General features: G+C 37.1%; 1 protein-coding gene across 4 annotated transcripts in view; it reads right to left on the bottom strand.

Moving 5' to 3' along the window:
• Positions 1-3,421: 3,421 nt before the first annotated feature.
• CNOT4 (CCR4-NOT transcription complex subunit 4) overlaps positions 3,422-18,631 on the bottom strand; it is a 74,166-nt gene continuing 58,956 nt past the window's right edge. For 2 of the 4 annotated variants that reach the window (XM_060777226.2, XM_067469149.1), the window contains 2 exons: positions 5,452-5,664; positions 3,422-4,756 (listed from right to left, as the gene is read on the bottom strand). In XM_060777226.2, the coding sequence (XP_060633209.1) occupies positions 4,455-4,756; positions 5,452-5,664 (515 nt within the window). In that variant the 3' untranslated portion in view covers positions 3,422-4,454. The remainder of the gene's footprint in view (positions 4,757-5,451; positions 5,665-18,631) is intronic. The other 2 variants (XM_067469150.1, XM_067469151.1) reach the window with 1 other exon arrangement.

Here is an 18,631-nt window from a genome sequence, read left to right as displayed (position 1 = left end):
CATATCTATACTTGCAGAACACAAACTATAAAACATATTAAATAATCAATTTGCAAGGATACACATCAACAAATACATCGCCTTAGTCAATAACAGCCATGAAAAAACATAACTGAATAGTCTCTACATTTCAACTATTCTTGATGTAATGTTTTAAAATTCTGAGGTTTGTATTAATGGTATGTTAATACAGCAAGAAAGCAACATTTTGATTTCTTTGTTCCGATTAAAATGAGACATGACAAGCAGAAAGTGCTTCTTTAAAACTTAGTTAAAAAGCAGAACTTTGCAAAAGGATTTAGTACTTGCCATCTACAACAACCTTCACCACTTTCATTGCACTGCAGGGGTTAAAGGCCAATCCCAATTTACTAAATCCCTAAGAGAGGTTTCTGAATCGATTTTTATGCAAATCATGTTACTTCAATGTGCCTGCTCTAGTTTGACCTAAAACTGGATTTAAGACCAACTGCTTTGGATTACCACTCACACAAGAGCAACTAATTGTAAGACAATGGGAATTAAGGTCTAAAATAGGTAGAACACCCTGGTTTGTGGAAGGCTACCTCACATTAACTCATTATGAATACTTTAATCTCAATAGATACATTTTCTTTTCAATTTCTTACAAAAAAAGATGTATACACTTTGTCTATTAATATATAAAAGTTGTGTTTATCATCTTAAGCACTTATCTTGACAGTGTTGGCAATGGTTGCCTTGTGAACATTCTTCCAGTTTGCACTGTTTACTTGTTGAACAGATATGTAGGCAGTCGCTGAGCTACAAACATCCCACTGACAAACAACTCATAGTTAAGAACAGGGGTGAGACAACAGGAAGTGAGAGAAATCTACCCCTAGGAAGGGAAATTCACTCCTGGAAGAGTTATCATGGGGAAAAGGTGTGTCTACTGAAGCTTTCTCACCAAGCCAAATCACAAGGCAGAACGTGAGGTGAGATCTTCTGAACAGGGGCACAGACAGCAAAACAAACATTACGTTAACCCTTCCCTATGCTGTCCAAAGCGTGTGTGTGTATATTAGTGTGTATGTGTGTGTGTGTGTGTGTTTGATCAGAGATACACTTAAAAATGTACCTGTTCCGACTTACATACATATTCAACTGAAAAACAAGCTTATAGAATCTATCTTGAATTCCTGTAGATGCATTTAAGTTCTTTCCTCAAAACAGGGAAAGATAAGACAAGAATTACTGCACTTACCCAACTTCTAGAAATAACTGCTCAGATGAGTGGCCTAATCGTAAGAGGCAATGTGCAAGAAGTCTTTTAGAAAATGGCAGTTAATAACTCCTCTAAAATAATATTAATTTCTAAGTGTCTATAAATGTATTAATTCTATGCAGACACCATCTGTTGAAGACAACCCTATTTAGGAAAAGTATGCACATGCATGCACCTCACAAGGATTTAAAATACTTCATACACATCAACACCATATATATTTATATCTCAGCTTCTTCCAAAATTGGGAGTCAAGGCATCTCAGTTGAATGTTACAAAAGTTTTAATTTCAGTATTATGAATGTACACACAGAATCAGGCTAAGATATGACAGCATATTGTTGTTTCTTCCTGGCATAGCAAGCACAATTTTAGAACAGGGCTGTATCTTAAGCTCATCACCATGAATGACATTGTGAATTACCTTACATTCAAAATGAATAACAGCTGATAGTCATCTAAATTTGTAACTTGACATAATGATCTTGATCTGACAAACCACAGTTCATTTAGATAAGGCATGTGCTGTATTTCTTCTAAGCTTCTTCTTTACCTCTTCACATCCAGTGCTAAGCTTCATATTCTGTTTTTATCCAATTTGGGCATCACTGGGAACTGTGGTGTAATAAACCAATGTGGCTTCCTTGAAGCTGGGTGCACAAGATGAGCAGAGAAAGGAAGGGACCATGCAGGCCCACAACTTGTTCTTGGGCTCATTACAGCATAATTTATTGGACCAGTATTGCTGCCTGAACTTGCCATTTGTGATGTAAATTGCCTCATTGAGCCAAATGCAGTTATACCTAAGAGTGTACCATTCATTTCAGTGGGTCTTTACATTTGGCTTCACTTATAACAGAGTGTCCAGAGGTCATTGGAATTCAAAGTTGGTTTGAAAGTCAGAAACAAATTCACAACCTCTGAGGATGCCTGCCATAGATGCAGGCGAAACGTCAGGAGAGAATGCTTCTAGAACATGGCCATACAGCCTGAAAAACCTACAACAATCCAAATTCTAAGTGTATTTAGCCTTAGATCCAAGTGTGTCTAACTTTGGATTTCAATGTACTGAAAATGAAGAGATATCTTCTAATGCCTGTGGGTTTCCATGTGATTTGGCCTATAACTCCCACAAATCCCAGCCAGTTTACCAGCTGTTAGGATTTCTGGGAGTTGAAGGCCAAAACATCTGAGGACCCACACGTTGAGAACCCACTGTTCTAATGTAAGGAACAGCAGAAACCAATGGGTCAGATCAATTCAATTCCTACCAGATCAATACTCTCCTGTGACAAGTAAGACGAAAGAAAACTTCCTCCAGACAATAATAGGGTGACTTCTGCTAATGCTCACCACCCCGTCCCCCCAGATCCACTTCTGTGTTTTGGAAATCTATTCCACATGGTAGGAGGACCCTCCAGAGCACATTTTCAGAGGGCAAAAAAAGCTGCAGGGAGATGGAGAAAATTGAGAAAGTCTCCTTTCTGCTCTTTCCACCAAGATGATCCACCTGTTGGGACAAACACCTGTGTAAAAAGGAAGACCCCTTCCGTGTGTTACATGATACCCAGGTCCCGTTCCTTAAACATATTAAAAGATTTATCAAAATATTTTAAACCTATATACATAGTTCTACGTGATCATAAATCAAAATGATCTGAATACTGGACATATAAAATTAAGCGTTGTCCACGAGCTACTATGCCTCTTTATATGTACTAAACTAATACACGCATTAAAACATAGGAAGATGTCTTATAGTGAATCATACTATTGACCTTTAAGCCAAATTACAATCCCAATTGGCAACAGTTTCCCTCTTTCAGACAGAATTTTTACTTAGTCCTACCTCAAATTCCCCGTGGGTTACCTGCCCAAGTATATTTATCGTTTCAGGAACGAGTTGAGGGTACAATTATTATGTATTTAAAAACTCAAACAAAGTTAAACACTTGGCATTATAGTAAATGTCCTTTGGCCAGATGCTGCCTTTTTCGAGTCCAAATACTAATCAGGTACAAAAAGCAGGATATAAGAGGACACAGAAAAGCTAATGAGAGGGCTTGGATAGAGACTACACAAATCCTATGAGCAGAGTATTGAAAATTTGCTGCAAATCGTTTCACAGGAACTGACAAAGCCACATAAAACCAAAAAAGGAGAACTCTCAAAAAGTTGTCATCAAGTTTTCTGTTTTATTTAAGATTTTAGTTTTAATTCTGAAGAAAGAGGTACATTTCCTTGTTTTTAGTTTTAGCATCAGGTTATAACCATGTTTAATTTTATCTGTTTCGTTTTCCCTGTCTTTCAATACTGCACAAATGTCCAGAAACTACAAGGTTAAGTAAAAGCTGCAGGCAGAGGTCGTCAAAGGTTGCGCTCCTGATGGTGATCATGTGGCCCCAATGCAGTGCTATCCCAGAGTGCCTCAATCAGGTGATTTTTTTTAAAAAAAAAGAAAGAGAGACTGACAAGGAGACAGAAAGAATGAAGTAAATATCACTCGTGTTTCAGCTGCTTACAATTATATCATGTATGTGCTAGGTATTAAATCTGTGAATATTTTTAAAACATTAAGTTTACTTGTAATCTAAAGCCAAAATTAAAAGAAAATCCCCTCTGTTAAACCACTTCTTAGCAACATGTCAGTTATTTCTATAGGCAAATTGTCCTTCCATCTACTTTATGACAAACCTGGAACTGACAATATTGTCCCACCCTTCCAAAAGAGAGGAAAAAGAGCTATTTCCCTGGATATCAACACACAGAATGCAAAATAAATGCTAGGCCACTGCTTCTCCCCATATCTTGAATCTCCTGTTTAAAATTAGACTGCTTTTACATCTCTGCATTTGATTCTGAATTTCATATTATTTTCCCTACTGTCAACTTGACATTTTCTGCTATGCGAAAGTAATTGTGTGCAAAGGATTTATGAAAATACTCTTTTTTGCACTTTGATTTCTCTCTCTCTCTTTCTTCTTAGAAATAGTTTTTAAGCAGTGTATTTCAAACACTGGCTCAGCAGAAGAACTTAACAAAAATGATATGGTTATGACCCTGTGATTGCATTGCATTTGGGGGCTGGTGGGAAGTTTTGATCAGGAACTGGCTTCTTCAGAACGAAAGACATGGAGGAGGGACCATGGGTGGATGTAGGAAGTCTGAGTGGGACAATTCCTGCATTTCTAATGTTTTTGAACTTTTCCTAATGACGATCCAGCGCTGAGCTCTGTAGTAGATCTGTGGGGGTTTTACTGGGGGGTCTGAAAGCTGTCTGAAAGCCTGGGGGAGGAGAATGGAAACTGGCAGGGTTTGAAGGAGGGGAATAGGGATTCCAACTGGCTCTGTGCAGAGGAATCTGTGTACTGAAGGGGTTACTGTGGGGGGTCTGTGTCGGGGCAGCACTGGGGCCATCCATCTCTGTGAGAGCCTGAAGAGATTTTAGCCAGTGTGGCGGATTGTCATCTTGAAGGGAGTCTAAACTGTTTCCAGCGGAGGCTGGGATACCTAGGAAGAAAAGAAAACATAGGGGGAGAAAGAGGTTAGGTCAGAGCAAGCAAGGATTTCTAATGTGATGTAGGTCAGCTTAACTTAATCAATAGCAGTGGTAAGAAAACATTATTAGTATGTACAAAGAACTGCTGTAACAGTTTTACAAACATATCAGAAGTTGCATTTTCCCAAGGAACTTTTGCACTTTAGATGATCTTTCACATTCACCAAGACATTCATTCAGAGATTCATACAATCTCACACTTCTAAAAACTGTGTTGCTTTCCTTCCCTTTACTATAATACAAACTCATGTTTTCACCACTACAAGGGAAAAACAAATAGCCTTATAAGTGAGCTTTATAAACAAGTGGAGTATGTCCTTTTTGAATGAAAAAGAAGTCCAGTTAACATATTGGTAACACAGGAAGTGCATTGCACAGACTCGCATGCCATCCAAGTACATGGGAACCTATTTAAGACTGAAGAAACACTAGGAAAGAGGCTGGGCATGCAAAAGGCTGTAGGTGGCAAATGCTTGCTTATCCCAAAAGATATTTGGGCCTCTTTAAAAGTTTGGTGAGTGGAAGCTGGAAGAGACCACCGCATGGAGTTGCTTTTCCTTTTTAAAGTACCAGTCAATTTGTGCCAATTTTGCACAATTGCAACTTGGCAATTGTCAGTGGAGCTGAATGAGTGAGAAATGGTTACCTGTGATGATTGCGGGGTCCATCCAGCTGCCAGGGCTGTCCCAATTCAGGCTGTCGGTGGTGGCAGTGTTGGACGTTGGTACACTGTGGTTGGCGTTGGAGGGGGAAGTAGCATTGGGCAGTCCACCAAAGTTGATGTTAATGTTCGGTAGAAGTGCCCTTAGCCCGTCCTGCCATTCCTTCATATTTAAACTCTCTACAGAACTGTTGTTGTCTGGGAGGTTTATCAACAAAAAAGAAAAAAGAAAATGAAAGATAGAAAATAAAAAGCTGAAGTTAGAAACAGATGTTGTTTTAAGTGAAAGATGGTGGTTCTCTAAGCATTTAATACTGATTCCCTATCAAGAGAATGGGACAATGATGATAAACCAAGATGAAGTTTGAATGTTGAGCTGCCATAGAATGGAGTATTTCTTAAACATGGTGGAGGGAAAAAACCCTAAGTCTTTCTCCAGTACACTGAAATTGAACCACAGTGCTTTAGCACAATAACTCATCTACAAGCTAGAAAAAACACAACGAAATGTCCCCCTGTTCAAGTGACAAATCCTCTAGTTGTGCAAGAGTGCAGGAGATTCAGCAGCTTCCTGATATGAAGAAGATGCAAGACAATGCTACAGAATCTGAACAGAATTAGTTGTGAAAACCTTACACATCCATTATACTTTGAGAAAAAGAAGGGCAGCAAGTACTGACTGAAGCAGGGGTGAATCTATTTTCACAAAGAGGATGTGTGAAAGAAGAGGAAATTGCTGAAAAATTTCAGAAGGATTTCGATTGGCTCCAAAGAAAAGGACCACATGCCTGAACAATCACACTCAACTATTTATTTTTGAAGTACTATCTCTTACGGAAGAGAAATGGATATCTATCAGTATTAAGTAGAGTTTAATCTCCCCATCTTTCTTCTCTGAAGTTCTTTTGATTTGGTTTTAATCCTATCAACAGATCATTCTCTGTATTTTAATCAACATACGGAGCCCCCAGTGGTGCAGTGTGTTAAACCCGTGCCGGCAGGACTGAAGACCAACAGGTCGCAGGTTTGAATCTGGGGAGAGTGTGGATGAGCTCCCTCTATCAGCTCCAGCTCTCCATGTGGGGACATGAGAGAAGCCTCCCACAATGGTGGTAAAACATAGAGGCGTCCCCTGGGCAACGTCCTTGCAGACGGCCAATTCTCTCACACCAGAAGGGACCTGCAGCTTCTCAAATCACTCCTGACATGACAAAAAAAATCAACATATGACTGAAAGAAATCTTTATCATCAGATGTGGTACCAACTGTTAAGCTGGGCAGTATTTAAATACCATTGGTCAATGTTATAGAGGACGGACCTGTCAAGAGACATAAGCCACAATAAGTAAATAAACTATCATGTCTATGGGCAATATAAAAGGTAAAGGTAAAGGTTTTCTCCTGACATTAAGTCCAGTTGTGTCTGGCTCTGGGGGTTGGTGCTCATCTCCATTTCTAAGCCAAAGAGCCGGTGTTGTCCATAGACACCTCCAAGGTCATGTGGCCGGCATGACTCCCAAGTGTTTCAGCCTGGAATTGGGTCATGAGAGAAGCCTCCCACAGGCTTCCCCTGGCATCCCCTGGACAATGTCCTTGCAGACAGTCAATTTTCTCACACCAGAAGTAGCTTGCAGTTTCTCAAGTAGCTCCTGACACACACACACACACACAAACACAACCAAACCAAACCCTGAATTCATGCCTATTAATTCCTATTTCTAAGCTTTCAGGGACATCTATCTATTTCTACAGACAAAATAATGCTCAAACTACACACATCCTAGGCATGTGCTTTATTCTGGCAATCACAAAAGCATAATCTATTTAGGTCAAATGTGCGGGTTGGCTTAAGTCAACAGAAAAGTTCATCTTAAGCACATGCTATTTATACAACAGCAGAAATGTGAGGAATTTTGCAAAAGTACTAGGATTATTTTACTGATGTTTATGTGATCATCCCTAAAAACTTAAGATAAAACATTGATCATGGCTTCCCTCCCATATTTTTCTTTGTTTCACTGGTATCTATATGTGCAATGAAATTTCTAAAACAACTGAAATGGACTTCAGTTGGATCCAAAAACATGTACTTAACCTAAACCTGCTATCTCCAATGTTCATCACAGCGAACAAAATGAGCCAGAAAAACACTGTGTAGTTTTTGCACTGTAAAAAAGTGTGGACCTAAAGTGATAAGTAGAAACTTCTGATTTTACTTAAGATGGATTGCCCAACAGGATATGGCTCACTTATTCCTGCATGACTTGCTCTATTTTATCTGTTACTTTATTGTGCTGTGGTGTGCAAAGTATTTTAATGGTTTATGTTTTCATATGTTTTTAAGTATGTTTATACTGATGCCATTTTTTAAACTTTTGTGTTTTGTGCATTTTAACTTTTTAAAAATCAGTTGTAAGCTACCTTTAGTCCTGAATTGGGGGAAACATGGAATAGATAGATAGCAATAGTAGTCATTTCAAGCTTTTTCTTAACCACTAAAAGGCATTTAAATATACTTCAAGAATACTGCTGTGTCCATATGGAGTACTTTTTGTGATAATTATAACTAACTGGAACATTTTTTTTCCGTGTCAGGAGCAACTTGAGAAACTGCAAGTCACTTCTGGTGTGAGAGAATTGGTTGTGTGCAAGGACACTGCCCAGGGGACACCCATATGTTTTGATGTTTTACCATCCTTTGGGAGGCTTCTCCCATGTCCCCGAATGGAACATGATTTACATGTTATTGCTTAAGAAAGTAAAGACAAAAGTTTATTCCATATTCTTACATGCCTCTTATACATATAATAATGCATGTAAATGATGAAAGTGATCAATCTCTCCAGAAGTACACATGAGACAAAAAGATAAAACAGAGCCTGCAATTACTGGATAACTTCTTCTAGCACTAGTGAACTAGCGATGTCACGTTTTCTCACATATGAATATTTGGACCAAAAAGTCTATTTTTTAGGTGAATTTGTTTTGTGGCACTGTGAATGTGCCATTATAAGCCACCTTGAGTCCCCCTGCTCGGGTAGAGAAAGGCGGGGTATATGGCAAATAAATAAATATGTATAATATTTCCATGATTGACTGCACGTTCTCTGGAAACTGGGATATGTAGTGCATGTAATAAGATCAATTCAACACTATTGATCATATCTGCAATATTAGCAGTATAGAGAGGCAGCAAAAAGTCAGCTGACATGTGTAAAAAGCAGGAGGAGAAATCCATATGAGGAAGTGTCATTTTCTTTCCTTTATTTAATTGCTTTTCAAAACAAAAACATTTTGCACCTTCAGAATGTTGGGTCTCACATGTAGGAAGCAGTAATAACAATGCAAATTAAATCTATTTTAATTTCAGCTTCTATCTCTGCAAGCAGCTATAAATCACCTAGGCAGATGCAGGATTTTTGCAAATCGTGAATGAGCAATATGATTTTGTCTTTCTTCATTCATTCAATCCTTCTGGCATACGAACTCCCCTTGTCCTTTCCCTGTTAACCTTAAACTATAGTTGTATGTTGTGTTGGTAGCAATATAAACTGTAGTTATTAACAAGAATTGTTCTAATAAGAGGCTCACACTTTAGGTTCCTAAAAATTACAATGGTATTTTGACTGTAAAGACAGACTGAAGTGGACATGTCAAGTGACTTGTGAAAACTTGGAAATCATGCATAGAGCTGAAGAAAGTTTCCAATGATCAGGAGCAAAGGTTTTAATGCCCTTCATTTACCTCTGAAATTGTAGAAGATAAAAAAATGAACAAATATTTGAACACAGGCTACACAATGGTGCAATTGGGTTATACAGCGCAGAACATTTTAAAAAATATCTGCAGAGCCACATAACTGAACTCTTAAGTACTTTCCATTTTTGGAACAAACTCTCACATTGGCCAACTGCGGCAAATCCCTAAACTATGTAGCAGAGAATAATATTCTGCATTGATATCAAAAAGAGCCATATGAAGTGGAAAAATAGATCAGTAGAACACTGATTTTAAAGAGAAATAAGTGCACCAAGATATCTCTTAAAGAGATCTTTGCTCCAAACTCAAGACAGTAGGACAACTCAACCCTATTACCCATGCCATGGCATGTAATAAATAGGAACATGAATTTAGGATGGATGATTCAGACAGCAGTTAGAGCAGCAACCATAAGCGATGATACTGCCCCAGATGACTGGAATGGACACATGCTATGACAAGAACTCTGTTTATCCATTTGTAATATGGTGGTCATTTAGTTACCACTTCATGCACTCCTTCCATGGGCAAAAGAAAAGTGTCATTATGCCAGGCTTTTCATATTTTTTTTCTCATTCTGTCATTCTAATCCAATGAGGCTTGAGCCTCAACTTACTTCACTTTGAGTCTCAAATTACTTCAAAGTTCTGTAAGAAATTGTATCCTTGGTATTTCCTCATTAACCTTGACACAGTTCATACTAAGCAACTGTTACTCATCATTTAAAATGATTAGTAGGGGGTTGGACTGGATGGCCCACAAGATCTCTTCAAACTCAATGATTCTATGAAAAGGCTATGCTGTATAATTTTTTTTTAATATTGTGCATTCAATATCCCAAAGACAGAAAGCAGACACAGTGGAGTTTTGATATTAAGCAAATGTATTTTATTATTCCAGCTTCTAAACGTTCAGCCAACTAAAAATTACTTAAATGGATGTCAACTGTAATTTGCATCAATGCTGTTCTTTAATATTAGTCCATACAATGTTTACTATCTTTCACCCATTGTGACTGAATTAGAGACATTATTACACTTTTTATAAGAATTGTGCTCCTTTGTTGTCTTTAACAAGCCAGAAAGGCGTCTTTTATATAGTGTATAGGCCAACACTGAGCAGAAACAGAACAAAAGCTATTTATCACAACCCATCCTTTCTGAGCCAATGCTACCAATGTCTGGTTGTGTTCACTCATGGAATGGGAAAGGTTTCAGAAGATTACGCTCCACAGATTCATGCTTCAATACGGCTTTGTCAGCAATAAGAATAAGAAGCCAAAACAAAAGCAGGTGACAGTGCAACATTTTCTGGAAATTTTATATCTATTCAGAACTCACTGTATTACTGGAATACTGTGTTTTATTTACAAAGTTGCAGAACATTCAATTTAAAACAACTATACTGATAAATGAGTATACAAAGACAAATAATGTGAATGTTAAGGACTGACTAAAGGGGTTGATCAGCATCCACTGCTGGAATGGTCCTAGAACAACATGGACCATTTGAAAGCAGCTGATGACCCACCAGAGTGCACTGAATCCCAAAGATGCAGTTGTCAAGTTTATGTGGAACTTATTAATTCATTATATTTTGAGTAGTGTTTACTTAGGATTTTTTTTAATGTTTGATTTAAAGATACAAAGCCAAAGTAGATCACAGCATGAAGTCAGTAACTAGCTGGATCTAGCACATTACTGAAAATATATATGTGAATCCAGAACAGGTCCCTCTTTACAGTCACTTACAGACCCACCGCCAGGACTCTACACTTGGAAGGCAATTATACTTGGCCACGAGTGATAGCCTATGATGATGATCGTTACGTTTATAAGTAACTTGTTTTATGCAAGTAAAAAAGGGTAGGTGGCAGAAGAATATTTCAAGAAAAACACAAAGATTACAGAGCCAGTGTTTTGATGGATTATAAATGAAATATACTCAACTTAGAGAACAAGAAATGAATGTACTATACTATGATTGTGAAATAGTATTTTACTTAAAGATAAAATATTTTAAAATAGTCGTTCCAGAACCATTTAAGAATTTAATTGATTCAAAATATTTACCTTCTGTGAAGCTCAATAATAGACTATTATTATTATTATTATTATTATTTTACTGACACAAAAGCACAATATGTCACAGCAAATGAGATCTATATGCTGGATTTCATATCAAAAAATCACAAGTCGAACACTTCCCAAGCGTCTAGACTGTGTGATGTATTATTATTATTATTATTATTATTATTATTATTATTATTTGTTGTTGTTCTTGTTGTTCTTGTTGGACTGCACTTCCCAGCATTTTTCCCCATTATATTATGCTGGCTAGCATTGCTGGGTGCCATCCAGCAACATCTGGAAGACAACAAGTTTCCCATCACCCGCCTTAAAGGAACACATTCTGCCGCTGTGTTTTGTTTAAAAAACATTCTTGAATCAAAAAGTGTGTTTAAGACATTTTGATTTCCTATTTTTTCCAGTCGATCTCCTGAATGATCCCCACAGAGATATCAATACTCCAGTGTTAACAGCCCTCATCAGCGGCTTCACTGTGTTCAATAGGTCTTGTATTCAGGCATACAGAGAATAATTCCTTAATAAAATAATCTATGAACACATTGAAAAAAGTGTACATTTAAGTCAAGAGGTAGTAAAAGAGGCAAGCAATTCAATTCACATGCTAAATTGGTCTCAATTTATTTTACAAGATGGTTTAACATTGCTAAGATTAAGTGGAAATGGTTTTCCCACTTTCTTTCTAAAATCAATAGAGTAAAAAAACAGAGATGCGATGAGAACAAAAATATATTGATCACAAAGGTCTACACTTTTCTCAGTGGTCACTTGCACATGCTAAATGGCAATTTTTAACTTCACCATGGGGCAGATAGTCCATATTTATGGACTATCTGCCCCATGGTGAATTGCTGGGTACCTAAGCTTTACTAGAAAGAAAATATATAACAATGTGGTAGACTACAACTCACATTATGCAAGATTAATTCTCCTTAAATACTCCAGTATTTTCTGTTGGTCATAAGGGTCCTGTGTGCCAAGTGTGGTTCAGATCCATCGATGGTAGGGTTCAGAGTGCTCTTTAGATGCAGGCGAATTACAACTCCCGCCCTGGTGGGTCAGTACCCCCCAAACCCCTCCAATATTTTCTGTTGGTCATGTGTACGAAGTGTGGTCCAGATCTGTCCTCGGTGGGACTCACGGTGCTCTCTGGAAGTTGGAACTGTCATGAAAATCAGTCACCCACAAACATACAAACTTTGACTTTTATAATATAGTTAGATTAGAAGTTAGATAAATAGAGATGGCTACAACTGTTGGTATGACTACAAAGTGGTATGACTATATAATTCAAACTGTTGCTTGAAAAGTTCTCATGTTTCTCCTTCTCATCTACAAAAATAACAGAAAAAGCTTCTTGCTACATTTGAAAGTGATCGATTGAGCCAAGTTCCTTATTCCCTGAATCAGCAGAGATTCGTAGCACTGGAGCTTTTTAAGGCTATAATCTTAGTATCCACATGATCAGACGATTAGGCAAAGTGCCCTGCTAGAAACAGATACTGCTGATAAGGCTTTCTCAGCATGAACTGGTACAAAAGTTCAACCTTCAAAGCTTTAAGGTACCATCTTCAGATATCCATGACAAGGCAACACCACAAGAAACAGTTTAGTACTTTGTTACCACTAGAGGGAGATGAAAACACAACATTCTGTGTAGATATTGTATCAAATACCTAAACCAAGCAGTCACCTAGCACAAACATTCACAGATTCATATTAGAATAGGTTCCAGTTAACCCAGTCTACTATGTGACAATGAATTCTGATTACACCAAAGATGATTCCAAATTGCATTACATTTTTCTTTGAAACTGCACTAGGGATTTTATTATCCTGACAAACTAAAAGCCTATTTCCAACAGTGAGTCAAAGAGATGCCTGGATTGTACATTCTAGAGAGAAACATAAAAGTTTATGTCTTGTATTCTCTGCATAAAAAAGGAATTTTCAATGCACGTAAGAAAAGTCAGAGAGAAGGACACTATACTCATTTTTTTCAGGCTAGCTTTGTATGCATCAGAATTTCTCATGGAATAACATTTAATGATCAGATAACTATCATTTTAGTCCTCACAATCTATGGACTGCTGGTGCTGTGTGTTTCTACTCCATTATACAAATCTGGGGGAAAGGAGTCTGAGTGGCCAGAACCAACTTTTCCCAGTTCTAGCTAGTTCACAAAATGCAGCTTATATAGGAATACCTTGGCCAATGATGAATGCACTAGTCAACTCCTGATTTGATTACTGCACCACTTTCCATTTAGGACTGCCCTAGAAGCTGGTTTAATGTTGGCAGCTTGTGCAAAATATAATAGACGGTGTTAAGAGATATATATCAGTCCTCTCAGAATTGCACTCTCTATGAGCTATTGAGCCCAAAAAAGGTTGTAATAGAACACAATGTCCTAACAGTTAAAGTCTTGGGTACTTGTTGAAACAGCCATGAATGCCTTTCCTTTTTGGCATGCCTTGGGTTAATGGTTGTTTGAGTGCAATAATGGTGTGTGTTTTTAAATGGTGTTTCCTATTATATTTTCATGACTTTCCCTAACCTAAGACAATAGTAATAAAAGAGAATACAAACTATATAAATAAAACGATGATCATGATAAATGGAAACAAACAACTACAAAAATGCTTAAAACTATATAAGTGCACAACTAGCAGAAAGGAGTGGTGACAATCAGACAGTGTTGTCATACATCAATCTTCCTGTCCCATTTCTTTGATGATTAACAATTCTTTGATGGTAACTATCAAGCAGAGCTTTCAATTAACAAAAGAAAAAACATACAAGTACACAGTTTATATATAAATGTTCATGGCTACACTGGCTTCCTAGTATGCTACTATCAAGCCACTCTGAATCCCCTTTGGTGTGAGAAGAGCTGGGTAGTAATATAGTAAATAAATAAATAAATAAATAAATAAATAAATAAATATCATGTATACAGGCCAACCAACATTTTCTGCAGTGGTGACTAGAGCAAATGTTACTTTTCTGACTGCATAATCATACTTATGAATGTTCACTTATGACTGGACAAGTAAGACCAGGATGAGTTCTTGACTTTTTAGCAATGGTTTAAAAATCATAACAGTCATATTCTAACTCAATTTCTTCTCTAGGATCTCTTATTGACAATGACTATTTTGTTCTATGTGAATAAAAATGCAAGTTCTAAAGCAATCCAATTATCTCTTCACTTCTGTCCTTTCAGTGCTATATCAAGGGTTATCCCAGCTTTCTGTACTCGCCCACCAACCCATTCAGCAAGTGACAACCCCCTCCCCAGCTTTGTTAATTCTTGCTAATGAAATACCCTTTAGTAAATCAGGTTTTGAATACATTTACTTATTATTAAAACAAGGCTTATTATTAAAACTAGGATTATACCACTGTTACAAAAGAGTGACACAGTTGGAACACAACACAATCTTATGACTTAGAAGAGCTGTTGCTGGCCACAATAAACAGTTTTGGACAAAATGCACCAGCAACATAAAGTTGGCAAATGTTATGCTAAAATTCAGAAAAGTTTTTGCTGCTCAAGTCTTTGATCACTAACATTCTGCAGATTTAATATTTCAAGAACTTGAAATTTCATATCTGGTAATTCCTTTTTCAAGGTGACTATGAATATTATCCAGAGGAGGGCGACTAAAATGATCAAGGGTCTGGAGAACAAGCCTTATGAGAAACAGTTTAAAGAGCTGGACATGTTTAGCCTGAAGAAGAGAAGGCTGAGAGGAGACAAGATGACCATGTTTAAATATGTGAGGAGAAATCATAGGGAGGAGGGAGCAAGCTTGTTTTCTGCTGCCCTGGAGACTAAGACGTGGAACAATGGCTTCAAACTACAGGTAAGGAGATTCCACCTGAACAAGAGGAAGAACTTCCTGTGAGAGTTGTTTAGCAGTGGAACTCTCTGCCCCGGGGTATGGTGGAGGCTCCTTCTTTGGAGGCTTTTAAACAGAGGCTGGGTGGCTGTCTGTTGGGGGGTGCTTTAAATGTGATTTTCCTGCTTCTTGGCAGGGGGTTGGACTGGACGGCCCACGAGGTCTCTTCCAACTCTATGATTCTATGTACAATAAAAACATGAGCATTATTTTCCACAGTAGCCAACAATGAAAGTATCACTGAAGAAGATGCACTGAATATAAACTGTGAGAAAGCGAGAAAGCAGATGAGGAGCCAGAAGTCCAGCAGGGCCCTTGAGGACTATATCTCTTTTCAATGCTTTAGAATAGCCAGTTATAGTACTAATCTGAGCAAACAAGCAGAGAAAAGTGGTATCAATGTATTGTAAATCTACTGATACTATGTGACAGAATTTATTATTGAGCACAAATCCTAGATATCAACTATCAGATGTACTAGTAGGTCCAAGTAGGTCCTTCAGATTTATGGTTCTTTCATATATTTTAATAGTTTCAAGATATCCCTCTCCTGCAAAAAGTCTAATAAATTAAAATAAGCAGTTTTCCTGATGATTTTAATAATCACATAAATCTCTTTTTGGAACACAACCCCCCCCTAAAAATTAGATTCCCTGAAGCCACAAAACCCCAAGTATATCTAACAGTTGACCTTATTAAGATAAATATTGAAAAGTACATTTCCCTAACAGCAACACTTTTCACTCTAATATAATAAACTATGAAAAATAATTGAAAACTGTTGATAAACTGGCAGAAAATATATATTGGGCCAATATATAAAAAAGAAGCTAAAACATACCCTTTAACCTTTCCCCCATTACTTTGTTAACACACTACACTTTATAACTGTGCTTGAAATTGAATACACAATGTGATTAGATTAAATCTTGTAGAACAGTATGCATACTTCAGTGATAGGAGGCTAATTGTAGATTTTTTAAAAACTAGACCCTTATCTATTTTACAAATGGAAGAGCAAGGTTTACATTTAACGGAATCACTTTGCACAGGTACATTGTTTTTGTACAGAACAATTTAAAAGTATTATGGATGTACGTGGATTGGAGAACCACACTGGCCAAACTTGGAAATTTTGAAGACTATACCTCCTTCCAGAGATGCACCTTGGATTTCTTTAACGTTTTTGCAGGGAAAGCTCCCCGCCCCCTGCAATAACGTCCCCCTGCAAGCAACAGGGGGTGGGGCAATCCTGCCATGTTTTATATCTTCAGGATGTGGCCTTTTAAAAAACCAAACAGACACTTTCTTGTATTTATTTTTTTTAAAAATGATTAGCAAAATAAATAGATAAATAAAAGTTGAGGGTGCCAGTAGGCCCACTGTGGCCTCAGAAATGACTTTGAGGAACTGAAAATTGCCCATAGGATACACTTTTCTGAAACAAAGAGGTCAGAGTTGTGCTCTTAGATTGCTCTTCTGCCATGTATTTCACACCCATCCCCTCAACTTTCTTGTTGCATTTGAAACTCTAAACTGGAAACCAAAAACTCATGGCATTATTTTATAAGGCTCTTCTGTTATTTCATTTAGCACTGCATGTAAAGCACTTACTGAAAAAAACAGCTGTGCTAAATTAGCTGAGGTTCGGAATGTAAAAGCTACTAGTCCAGTTTTATATAATAAATCAATATGGTGTAATCACCATGTCAATCACAATTAAAAACTACATACACACTTTTAAGGAAAGCATGGAACCAGCTGAAACTTGCAATCAGGACTATGTATGATCAGAAACACTGTATGGTAGTCTATGCTATATTACTGTGCCTCTATTCAAATTACTAAATCAATTCATCTGCTTACATGTCTAACTGTTTCTTATTAATCTAGCTGGAAGAAATATGTTTTGCTCATTAGGTATGTTTGACATTTCATTAACTTATGCTTACACTGAATTGACAACTTTAGGTACAGGCTACAGAGAGAACCAGTTGGCACAGGATGAACTTTTCTGTTAGTCTCTCGTTCATCAGCTAATAATTCCTCCATATTGCAGAGTTCTAGTTTACATCCTTCGACTATTCCAAATAACTGTATAGCACATTCATGAAGTTTTATGCAGTATTGGAAGGCCAGGATGAAAGAATATTCTTACAATAACAAAACTGAGACATACAGGATGTTTTATTGTAATTTTTATCAGCAGCCTACAGAAAAACAAAACCTTCAAATCTTTAGGTTCGATTCTGCCACTTCAGATGCAAAACATTTTTTTAAAAAAATATTTAAAAGCAGACAAAGATGCATATTCATAATTCAATGTGGAGTGTAAACGATTGCTACCTCTATATTGCTCTGGACATCTGGGTTTCTTCTACTATAAATGATCTGTGGACTACTTTGAAACAAACAAAGATTGTAAGTCCCCAATTCAGCAGAAACACAGGCAAAGTAAGCTAACAATTTCAAACAAGTCCCTCACCCAAATAACTTAATGCATTGCATGGTGGTAATTTCTTGTTTTTTTTTTATCAGCATGCAAATGTCAAAAGAAGTTGGGATTAATTGTATTTTCCTAATACTCCATTACTTCGTTTCTTTGTTAAGTGGTCTGGGCTTCTCCTTTTAAAACTAGACTTTATTTTTAGGCCATCTACGCTCAGGCCACTTTTGAATTTTGCACTTGGACTACACACGTGAAGAAATATTACAGTGGCTCTGGAAAAAAAATAACCCAACCCTACTGCCACAGTTGAGGACTAGTCTGAATTAATATCAGTGGGTTTTTGAAATGTGGCTGCAGCTTATTCTAGTAAGTATATACTTTACTTAAAGAAGGCCTCATGTTTGATTACTTCCAAATGTGTCACCAGTTGGATTGTTGAATACCTTCTCCAAGACTCCAAGAAGTACCTTTGGGATCTTCAAGTATTGTGGGCCAAACCTTATAGACAACCAAGTCATCTTCTGAATGAACAAAATTCTCATTTTGGTAATAATCCTCATTATGAGCAAAGGATGTGGCATATCACAATACTATACATTTCAGAATATAATCTGAAATGCAGAATGGAAACCTAAAGACATTCCTTAAAGGAATATAAATGTAACAAAAATAATCAAGATGAGAATTGAACAATGTAAGATACTGTATATTCTCCTTCTGAATCTTATTATCAGCAAAATCATATATAATGCTTTCAAATAAGTTATGGCCTGTGAACTCACACAGATTAACCAACATTTAAAACAACCAGAACAATCCCCAAGGTCTGAAAAACTCATATACATAAAAGGTAAACTACATCTTCCTTTTGAAAACTATGCCTGAACAGGAAACAGAAATTCTTAATTAAGACTTAGATCATAGAAACTGAAATGGGAAAAAAGGATTTTACAATGTTGTACTGT

This window comes from Anolis sagrei, chromosome 5 (genome assembly GCF_037176765.1).
Source record: "Anolis sagrei isolate rAnoSag1 chromosome 5, rAnoSag1.mat, whole genome shotgun sequence".
Classification (NCBI taxonomy): domain Eukaryota; kingdom Metazoa; phylum Chordata; class Lepidosauria; order Squamata; family Dactyloidae; genus Anolis; species Anolis sagrei.
This window is presented reverse-complemented; position numbering and strand designations above follow the sequence as displayed.